Raw genomic sequence first — 11,573 nt, 5'->3', positions numbered from 1 at the left:
GAACGCTTTCTACAGGCTTTTGGCTTCAGATCTGGGCTCTCAACCACCACAGATGAACAAATGGATGAATGAGGAATTCTTCTCATTCCATGGCTGAAGCAGTATGGAAGAGTCCACTATTTATTTTACAGAGACAATTAGGATTTAAAATTATGATAAGTCCTAGTTCACTGATGTTTCTTTTTTTTTTGTTTGTTTAAATTTAACCCCTTTACCTTGAGGATGGTATGTTTCTAACTTCTGAATCATTTCCTTCTTTTCTTTCAGATTTTTTAAAACTAAAACATTAATTGAATGACTAATTATTGATGAACTGGATGCTGCAACAGTCGCTTTCTTGGGTTTAGGTGTTGTTCCTTCACGGAATCCATGCCTGAACCTGCAGTATACAATTTTTAGGTGCTTCATCCCATCAGGCCTGGTGCTGGTTGGTCTTCTAGCCTTAGCACTCCAGTGACACTTTCTCTCTCGCGTGCCAGGGTAGCCGCAGTAAGCCACAGCGGCCGCACAACGTGTGTCTTATTGCGACACTTTCCAAACGAAGATGTTCCCTTCCGCGACGTTCCCTTCCTCATCTCATCATCTCCCGAGACCAAAGAGCTGAATCATCTTTTTCTTCTTTCTTTCTTGTAATCCTCTCTAAAACTCTCAGGGAAAATGGTTTGAACTCTTACACTGAAGTGTAATCCAGCCAAGAATTGGGTGTTTTATGGGGAAGAGAACTAACCTTTTATTTGGTTCTTCTTACCATTCATTCATTTTTAAATTTACAAATGTCAGCACCTATGGTGTGCTAGAACTGTTTAGGCACTAGACAGAAGAAAAAAAAACAGTCCTGGTTCTCATGGAGATTATACTCTAGTGAAACCTTTACATACACTACTTCACTTGCTCCTCACAATAACCATGCGAGGTAATGATGACAACAACAGTTAACTCTTAACAGTGCTCATCTGTGCCAGACACTGGGCTACCTGCTTAGTTTTTATTAACTCATCACAACAGGGCTGTGAGGTAAGGGGTATGTTTTCCCCATTTTACAGATGAGGAAGCTGAGACACAAAGTGGTAAGTGACTGACTTGCTCGAGCTTGGAAATCAGGCAGTGTGGCTCTAATTCCCAGGCTATTAGCCACAGACTAGATTGTTTCGTTTATGTTTCTTCCTATCACGACTTTTAGGTGGCTGAGTGCGTCTTGCCTCCATCCAGATGGTTTGACTCCCAAGTCCAGAGGTTTGCGCTACACCCTGGCGGTCTCGTGGAATAAATGAGAATGCCTTCGAATTTTTGTCGACAGTTTCTCTTCCAAAGAATTCGATTTGATTTCCCTGTAATTCTCACGGATTCGTGAAGTGAACCCTCCTGTACTGTAAACTCCCCCGCCAAGGAGAAAGACAAGGCTAAGGCCCTGGGTCATTTTACACTGGCTGGGGCACCCAGTAGATGGCGCTATCTTAGTAGTCACCAGCTGGCCGCCCCGTCCCCTGGGCTCACCACCTCGGCTGAAGGCTTCCCGGCCCTCCCTCACTGCCTGCTCTCTCCTCCTCCCCACGGAGCCCGGGCCCACGTGACCTTAAGGCGGCCAATGGGCGAGCGGAGAGGGCGAGCTGGTCCCTGTGGCCGCCATTAAAGCGAAGGGAAAACCCGTGAATTCGGATTAAAGGGGGAAAAACACCGCCCGCTGGGTCCACAAAATGGGGGAGACTACGGCGTCCAGGCGGTGAGGCCGCAGGAGGGCAGACATTAGGCCGGCTTGGCCCAGGGACGACACGAAGACACAGCCAGAGAATGGTCTGAGCCCGCAGCCGCCGCCACCACCTCCGCCACTGAGACTCTGGGCTTAAGGACATCGCCGCTGCCGGGCCGGGGGCCTGGGCTTCCCACTCGGTTCTCGCCCTTCCCGCCCCTCCGCGGGCGCCTTCTCGCTCAGGAGAACCTTCCAGGGCTTGGGTTCTGCCGTCTCGGACTCGATTTTGATTATTTATTGTGTAATTTATTATTTTTCCTGTGGAAGGGGCACACGTCGCCTCTGTCCCCGAGAGAGGGACGAGCGTCCGCGGACTCCGCAGTCCGGCCCGCCGGGCGAGCGCGGCGCAGCCCTCCCGCCTCCGGCCCTCGGCCCCGGGCGGCTGGGTGCCGGCCGGGCGGCGGGGGCTGCTCGCGGCGGCCGCGGCGGCGGGGGGGGGGGTGGGGAGGGCGAGCGGCCCGGCGGCCTCCTCTTCCACCACCCCCCCAACCACCACCACCCCACCGCCCTCCCCGGTGTCTGTGTTTCTCTCTCTGGTCGGAGGCGGCGGTAATGGCGGATGGTGGGTTGTGGCGCCGGCGGCGGCTGCTGTGAGGGACGATGAGTTCCTCCTTCGTGCCGAACGGGGCCAGCCTGGAAGATTGTCACTGTAACCTCTTCTGCCTGGTGAGTGGCGAGGCCGTGGCTGGCGGGCGGGGAGGGAGGGGGCCGCGAGGTGCGCCCTTGGGCCGTGGGGGAGGGGGCCGGGTCTGCTCCAGATGCCCGAGTCCCGGGGCTGGGCCCTGGCGGCGCTGGCGCCGGCGCCGGGCGAAGCTCCGCAGCCAGCCTCGGGAGACGGCGTTCGCTCACCCACCGTCCCGGTCTCTGTTTTAGGAGTGTTGGCATTTTTCTTGTCTTGCTTCGAACTCTTGTCTTCAACTTGGGCTCCTTATCCGGCAGGACACTAACATTTCCCTCTGTGTCTTGCTTAACTGAGTTGCTTTTCTCCTTATTGACCACGTATCCTTTCTTCACACTTTCCATTATTGCCCCTACTCCTAGTGCCTTTATGCCTCACCCCAGTAATTTGGTTCCCCTAATAAACATTACCCCAGAACTTATGCATTAAGTTCTTGGTTTCACGTTTTTTTTTGTATGAGTGAAACACACAGGGTTAGTTACTTCCTTGGGTGACTTTAGATCTTTCTGTAAAAACCAGTAGATGCCATTTCATGTTTTCTTTTTAAACTTTGAAACAGTTTGCCATTTTGACAATTTCTAGCCATCTTTATTAAAACAGTATTTTTTTTGTGAGAGTGGAGGGGACTGATGGAGGTGCTGCTGTGGTTTGACGCTAAATATTTCTGTGTCTGTTTTGCTTGCTTTTTTAGACTGTTTTGAGCAGGCTGCTCCTTGTTTTATAGAAACGGAAAGTCTGGAGAAGCTGTATGTAGGGATGACAATTGTGTAGGTTGGCCCAGGCCTGGTAATATTAAGACTTTAAAAGTACCAACTGTTGCAAATATCTAGTCCTGAATTGGACAATATCTTAGTTTCATCGATGACTTTAAATTTGGGTGACTTTATTTTTTCATTTTTCCCCCTGTGCTATGAGAAATATTAAAGAGTATGTGATAGGTAAGTGAATTAAGTGGGCGGAGCACAACTAGTTGGCAAGTGTAAACTGCCAGTCATGTATCAGCAGTTTCATTTTTGGCACCTTATGCTTTGCACCTTTAAGTTAGATTAAAGAGTTATTGAATTCCTTCTGTCGAATTTCTTTCATGATGCTAAATGGAGATCTTTAATGCACTTCCCCCTTGTAAAGTATGTCGGTTTTCTTTACAGTGTCCATTAATCAGTATCTCTTCAGATGTAATAAGACGTGTACAGCAGGTTTTACATTTCTGTCTTCTCCAACTCAGTCTATTTTTGGTACTTTTAGGATCAGCTTCTTTGAAGATAGACTAGCATGAATTGACAGTTCTTTGTGAGCAGTTATTTGACTTTTCTTAAAGAGAGTGTGTGATGAATTCACGTGGGCTTTTTTCAGAAATTTTTCAGATGTCTCTTCATTAGAGCCATGACTTCTGTAAACAAGGAATAAAGACCCATGATATGGGGTCTTTAAGAATTAATTTTCAGTTAAAAGTTTGGCAGCAAGGAACAAATGTGACCAGTTAGAATAGAATGAACTAAGGACAGAGGAAAAAAATGTATATTCAGTGTCGAGTATTAAAGTATATGTTTATATTTAACATCAAGTTTCTTTTATTTCTACTTGGGACACATTATTGGTTTGTTGTTGAGTAACGTCAGTGTTAATTTTTAACTATTTTTGTTCTTTTCCTTAAACTCTTGGTTGTTGAATTATCAGAACTTTATAAAGCTTTTTTTGGGTCTTAATTTATTTTCAAGATTTTAAGCATACATTGAAAAATTGTAATGTCTTAATGAAATAAGGGACTTTGTAGTGAATACTTTTGACTTTGAATGTGCAGTAATAAAAAATCGTGCTTTCTTTCCTTCAGGCTGACTTGACGGGAATTAAATGGAAAAGATATGTATGGCAGGGCCCAACTTCTGCCCCTATTCTGTTTCCTGTGACAGAAGAAGACCCCATTTTGAGCAGTTTTAGTCGCTGCCTTAAGGCAGATGTACTTGGTGTTTGGCGGCGAGATCAAAGACCTGGAAGAAGAGAATTGTGGATATTTTGGTGGGGTGAAGACCCCAATTTTGCTGATCTTATTCACCATGATTTATCAGGTGAAAGCAACTTATCATTTCTAACTAATAATATAGCAACATTGTATCCTTGTCCCAAAATATCATTTGTATTACAAATTAAGTTTTTTTTTTTTCCCCTTTGTGGAACACTGTTAGGTATGAAGTCACATAAAAATTCAGCTTCATGTTTTATTTCAGTATGATATTTTATTTTATTTAAATTATCCATGTGTGTTATGGCTGGCTTTTTAAGCCTTGACTTTCTCCTTTCACCACCCAACTTCCTTCTTAATAATCTCAAAGGCTGTTAGGGCCCAAGGAAGGCATGTTACATTAATCTAAGAAAAATAGGATCAGGCAGCATAAAGTTCCTGACAAAGGCATAAAATACTATTGAAGCCAAGTGTAACTCACTTGTGAGTCAATTCTGCCATTGCTCTCTCTTGCATGAATATGGAGAGGATTGTAAGAAGTACCTAGAAATGTAACTTTATCTTGTGGTTTTTTTTTATAAGGCATATAGTTATTTTGTTGTTTGTGTTATTACCATATGAAGGCGTATGTTAATTGTGTTATTTTTCAAAAGTAGCTCTTTTAGATACCGTTCTAACAAAGACTATATTAATAGGAGACAAGCTACCAACTTGTTTAGCTTTTATAGGACATGGAGTCATAATCTAAAAGGTTACGCAGAGATAATTTTGTGATCAAATCAATATGATTACTTATTTTCTTGACTTTTATGACCAAATGTTACTTTAGAAAGAGAAATTGTAGCTCTTTATGTAATTATTGAAGCTTGTGTTTACTTTAGACTGTAAGAGACAGTGTTAACTGAATCTTTGATGATAGGAATGTAAATGATAAGTTGTGTGCTGCCAGGTATGGAAGACTTCATTCAGCAAGATAGTTAGGTAATGATTCTTGACAGATACATTTTGGATTTCTAGGTGATTTTTTAAAAAAAGTGTTCTTATTTGAAATTGAATACTATGAAATGTCTATTGTCCATTTGACCTGTAGGATCTATTTGATTTTTGGATGAAATGTAATCCAGGTTTCTGTATCTTTTTTTTTTTTTTTTTGAGACAGAGTCTCGCTCTGTTGCCCGGGCTAGAGTGAGTGCCGTGGCGTCAGCCTAGCTCACAGCAACCTCAAACTCCTGGGCTTAAGCGATCCTACTGCCTCAGCCTCCCAAGTAGCTGGGACTACAGGCATGTGCCACCATGCCTGGCTAATTTTTTTTTTTCTATATATATTTTAGTTGGCAGATAATTTCTTTCTATTTTTTGTAGTAGAGACTGAGTCTCGCTCTTGCTCAGGCTGGTCTCGAACTCCTGACCTCGAGCGATCCTCCCGCCTCAGCCTCCCAGAGTGCTAGGATTACAGGCGTGAGCCACCGCGCCCAGCCCAGGTTTCTGTATCTTAAACTAGTATACTTAATAAGACCAACGTTTGTGTAGGAATGTATGTTACATTTGGTTTTTTGATAATTTGCTTTTTACCTTCAAATGAACACACTCTTCAGTGTTATTTTTGAGAGTGATGCAATTCTTTTATGGTAAAGCTCTCCAGCTTTTATAGCTTTCCTAATAAGATGCCTGCTGGAGAGTCTAGTTCTTAGTTCTAAGTCTGTAATGTAGTTCTAAATGTGTAAAATGATGGGTTTGTGTATATGTGCATATATATATGATGTATGTATATCTATCAGGATATAAAATTTCTTAGTGATTTTAGCAAGATGCTTTCTAATTGTCATGCCAAAAACTAAGCCTGCCAACTTCCTTTTTCTTTCATTGACTTGAATATAGTACTGCAGTTATTTTAATCTGTAAGTGGTCATAAAATCCACCTTACTAAGATGTTTGCAGACTGTATTAATGTTAATTAACTATCTATAAACTATTGATAAACTGTATCCATTGATAAAACATAATTGTTGATAAAGCTATGAGGCTGATTTAGGGGTTTTGGTTTTAACAAAGATAGGCAGAGCATCTGAACAGACTTTTTTTTAAGATTCCATGCAGTACATTTTGTGGAATCAAAAATAATTTTAGGCCCGGCGCGGTGGCTCACGCCTGTAATCCTAGCCCTCTGGGAGGCCAAGGGGGGTGGATCGCTCGAGGTCAGGAGTTCGAGACCAGCCTGAGAGAGACCTCATCTCTACTAAAAATAGAAAGAAATTATCTGGACAACTAAAAATATATATAGAAAAAATTAGCCGTGCATGGTGGTGTATGCCTGTAGTCCCAGCTACTCGGGAGGCTGAGGCAGTAGGATCGCTTAAGCCCAGGAGTTTGAGGTTGCTGTGAACTAGGCTGACGCCACGGCACTCACTCTAGCCCGGGCAACAAAGTGAGACTCTGTCTCAATTAAAAAAAAAAAATAATAAAAATAATTTTAACATATAATATTTAGTTTTACCATAGTAAATTAATATTTTGAAAGTTAAAAGCTTGTTAAAGTTAGAAGTGAGCTGTTTTGATGTATATTATTAAAGTACTACGTGGATTTTTTTTTCTTCTAGGTTTCATGTTATCAATCAAATATGTTTTCTCTACTGAAACTGGGTCACAGTTTTAAAAATTTCTTTAGTTTAACTTTGGTTTTTAGGATAATCTTCAAAAATGGTAGTACCTGTGCTTAAAAATAGATACTGACAATTGAATGTGAATGCAAGTGATTTCAGGAGATTAGGTTTTAATTGTCAGATTTTGCTGAATGCTATTGAATAGTAAATAACTTTAAAAATTTTATCATTGTGGAAGTGATTGAAATAGTAAACTGAAATACAGTTAGGAGTAGTATGTGATCATATTTACTGTTCCAAAAGCCTGTCCTGTGCTGTTTTAGTTTGCATCGTCAGTGGTATTTATACAGTGTTTTAGCTTTTTTTAACCTGTCATTTACTTTAGAATGTTGTTACTTAAATCAGACATATCTTAAAGAATAATAAGGTCTTTTCAGATGGACTATATTTGTCTTGCCCTTTTCTTTGCTCCAGGGACACCGTCTGCCTCCCTTTTGGGGTAATTAGGCTGCCTCTGTCTCTCTAGCTAACCCCTTTTTCATTTCTTCCCATCTGTGGCACTCTATTTCCTTCTTTTAAGCTCCCCTGAAAAGAGAGCAGCTGGACAGTAGGGGTGGCATCAGCTGCTGGAGGCAATCCTGAGTTCCAAGTGGAGGTGTAGCACTGGGGAAAGGGGAACCGGAAGGACCCAGGTGGTAACTAAAAAGCTGGTTAATTTAGCTTGAGCTTGCTTTTCACAGGCAGTGTCCTTCTGTTTGGTTCAGCACCCACCACATCTTGTTACTGAAATGTTTTTGATTATGGTGATAATATTGCCCTCCTTTCTCTAGGTGGGAGGAGGAGGGAAAGCATTCCTTTTTTAAAAGATTAGAATTTCTCAGTTTTTCTTACTTAACTGAAGCATTCAATAACAAAAGTACAGAATCGCCTTTGCTTAATCCCTTATCTCTTTTGTGTCATCCATAGTGTATTTTTAAGAATAAACTTGTTATTTTAGGATACTTACAGATTTATATAAAAGTTACAAAGTTAGTATGAAGAGTTTCTCTATAACCTTCAGTTTCCTTTATTGTTAACATCTTATATTAGAATGGTACATTTTTACAACTAATGAACCGATATTGATACTGTATTACTAACTAAGATATATACTTTATTTGGATTTCCTTTATTTTTCTGTCCTGGGATCCCTCATTCAGGATGCCACATTACCTTTAGTTGTCATTTCTCCTTAGGTTGTTCTAGACTGTGACAGTTCTCAGACTTTCCTTGGTTTTGATAATTTTGACAGTTCTGAATAGTTTGGTCAGGTTTTACCGTGCATTTTAAATTTCAGCTTTTCTCTTATATCACTTAAGGTTACTTTCAAGTTTAGCTGATGTGTAGAAATGAAATGTAAACTCATTTTATTGCCAACTGGCAAAGATCAGTTATAGCAAACCAAATCTGATTTAATACATATTTTAAACCCTCAGTTATTCATTTTGTAGCAGTAGTCAATACTGTTTAGCGAAGTCATTTGCAAAGTCCTGATGATTTTTGTGTCAGAATTTGTGCTAACTAGTATTAGCCTCATAATTATGTTCCAGAAAGATACTTGTTCAAAAAAATCTCTTGAACCCCAAAGCCAAACATATGATTTTTTTTTACTTTTTGCTCTTCTCTCTAGTAGAATAGTAGTTGAGTTGATATCTATGTTTTGATATAAAAAGGATTACGGAATAAAACTTCTTTCAGGTTACAGCTTTTTTTTTTTTTTTTTTTGAGATAGGCTCTTGCTCTTTCGCCCCGGGTAGAGTACAGTAACGTCATCATAGCTCATGGCAACCTCAGACTCCTGGCTCAAATGATCCTCCTGCCTCAGCCTCATTTGTCTATTTTTAGTAGAGACTGGGGTCTTGCTCTTGCTCAGGCTGGTCGCAAACTACTGACCTCAAGCGATCCTCTCTCCTTGGCCTCCCAGAGTGCTAGGATTAGAGCCACACTGCCTGGTCATTTTTTTTTTTAAGTTAAAATTTGTGGCAGACTCTGTTTAGTGGTGGTGTGATAATGGGTGACAGGAGATGTAAAATTGGTGATGGGAAAATCTCAGCTCAGTCCCTCTGGTCAAAAGTCTCTAGTGCGTGGGACTGATTGATTCTTTTAAGTGTTCTGTTAGTTTGCTTCAGAGGAAGATTGTTTAATTTTAATTAGTGTGTCCTTGAAGGAGAAGAGTTTTCAATGTATTCTTCTGTGTCCTAACCTTTTTGGAATTTTACTGCTATTGTCATTATTGGCTTTTATGCTTAGCCTTAAAAATAAAAACAAAAACTGCTCTCTCTCCCAAGTTCATCATCTTAAAAAAAAAAACAAAGTTAGATTGTGATAAGACTTTTAGAAAACTGATACCTTGAGAACTAAAAAAACAGACTCAGTCAGGGCTAAAAATATTTGTTGTTTTTCCTGGCTCCTGAGGTTTATATACTGGATTTTAGAAACGTGTCCAAATTTCATCATAATGAATACTGCTCAAACTAAGTGGGCTGTTGTTCCAAATTTAATTTTGGGTGCTTTTATTGAAGGATATTAATTATAGTGGACTTTAACCTTAAATGACAGCTGTTCACAGGAGCGACAAATAGATAAACAGCAGCCAATCAGAGCAATTCTGTGCAAGCTAAAATAAAAAATTGTTTTGTGTCCCAAGTAGTCTAAAGACAGTTAATTCATTTCTGTCTTCTGTTGTAGAATTTACTTGTGGCCTAACTCTTTATATTGGCTAATCTCCCAGGTGACAACTTCATGTGCTGTATTTCTTCTATGTGCTGTCCTTTTTCACCCAAGTGTATCTTTCAAATTTTCAAGTCGAAGATAAAAGTCAACTTGTTGTTTTTAATTCAAAGCTTTTCAGGATTATAGGTGAATAGATGAGAATGATGTTGCCAACTTAAGGTTCTCAGTAATATTTGTTGAATGAATGGCTTATTAATTATTTAGGACAAACACTAATTTAGCATTTAAACATTCTCTTTATTCTTTCAGAAAATATATGGTATTATCTACCATGTTAATTTTTGACCATTCAGTGTTCATCAGCATATATGACATTTTTTGATAGTTTAGCAAAATTATATAGGAATCCTTTTTTGGACCAAAAAAAAAAAATTCCTTTTTTACCAGTTGTTCACTGTGGAGATATTTGGAGATGTCAGTTTTGAGAAAAATTTTGAGTACTATTGATAGAGAATTATTTGATCTGTCACATACTTTGGCATCACTATAATCTATATGCTCAAAAAATGTGGCAGTCAAATTTAGCATTTGAACTTTGTGTTTTTTTTTCAAATAAACACTTTATAAAAATTTTCAAGTAACATTGGTGATTAAGAGTTCTAATGCTAATAGTAACAGAAAAGCACTAAAAATGAAGAATTGAAACTCTTTCTCCGGACATACAGATATAAGAGGAAAATATTTATTTAAATGCATTAAGCAGACTTTTTCCATTAGGCTATTGTTGATTAAATTCAAAAGAGCTAAGTAAAGATTTGCCACTTATTCCTTTCTCCCTCCCCTTGCTATTATAAAATAATGCTGGTGTTGAGATTCAAGGACTTGTTTTAATTAATGTAAGAGGTGCATATTACTGTCTTGAGTGGGTTGCCTGTACTTTTTTAGAGACAGGGTCTCCCTCTGTCGCCTAGGTTAGCTCACTGCAGCCTTGAACTCTGGCTCCAGCAATTCTCCTGCCTCGAGCAATCCTCCTGCCTCAGCCTCTGGAGTAGCTGGGACTACAGCAGGCACATGCCTCTACGCCTGGCTAACTTTTCCATTTTTTTTTTTTAAAGATAGGGTTTCACTGTGTTGGTCAGGCTGATTTCAGTCCTTCTGCCTCAGCCTCCCAGAGTGCTGGGATTTGAGCAACCGTGCCTGGCCAGAAAGTACTTTTATTATGGTTATTATAACATCAAGATATTAGAAGCTTAGCTCAGTAGGCTTCTTGTTTCTAAGTGAAGCCATCAAAACAAAGCCCTTCAGACTTTTCATTGAGCATTATAGAACTTATTTCTTCAGGAATGAAAAATGAAATTATATTTAATGTAATGGTTGCTTAGTTACTTGCCATGTAGGTGATTTGTGGGTTTTAGGAAACCCCAACAGGTGGTCTGTACTTCTTTGTTTTATACATAACTTCCATTTAACGTTAATGAGAATTGCGTGCATTTGGGGACATGAGACACACACCCCCCTTTGAAAGCATGAAGTTCACCTGCGTTTCTCTAGATAAAATTTAGAGTAATGAGGGAGAATTTTTAAACCACATTCAGTATTGCTAAGTCATTTAATTGCAGGTTTAACTGATACAGATTTTTTACAATAAAATCATAAAATTTTCAGAATTTTATGTGAAAATTTATAAATTATTGTACTATAGTTTTTACTACAAAGATTTTTTATTTACTGTTTTGGGGAAGAATGCAAATTCATTCTTAAGTTTTTTTTTGTTTCTGTTTTTTTTGTGAGCGAGTAGAGTGCAGTGGTGTCATCACAGCAGACTCCTGGGCTCAAGCGATTGTCCTGCCTCAGCCTCCTGAGTATCGGGGACTA

At 39.9% G+C, this 11,573-nt stretch overlaps 1 protein-coding gene across 2 annotated transcripts in view; it reads left to right on the top strand.

The window, feature by feature from the left end:
- The first annotated feature begins 2,249 nt into the window (after positions 1-2,249).
- The window catches only part of MED13 (mediator complex subunit 13), a 101,197-nt gene continuing 91,873 nt past the window's right edge, over positions 2,250-11,573 (top strand). For both annotated transcript variants that reach the window (XM_045525607.1, XM_045525606.1), the window contains exons 1-2: positions 2,250-2,413; positions 4,258-4,492. In XM_045525607.1, the coding sequence (XP_045381563.1) occupies positions 2,348-2,413; positions 4,258-4,492 (301 nt within the window). In that variant the 5' untranslated portion in view covers positions 2,250-2,347. The remainder of the gene's footprint in view (positions 2,414-4,257; positions 4,493-11,573) is intronic.

This window comes from Lemur catta, chromosome 15, assembly GCF_020740605.2.
Source record: "Lemur catta isolate mLemCat1 chromosome 15, mLemCat1.pri, whole genome shotgun sequence".
NCBI lineage: Eukaryota > Metazoa > Chordata > Mammalia > Primates > Lemuridae > Lemur > Lemur catta.
This window is presented reverse-complemented; position numbering and strand designations above follow the sequence as displayed.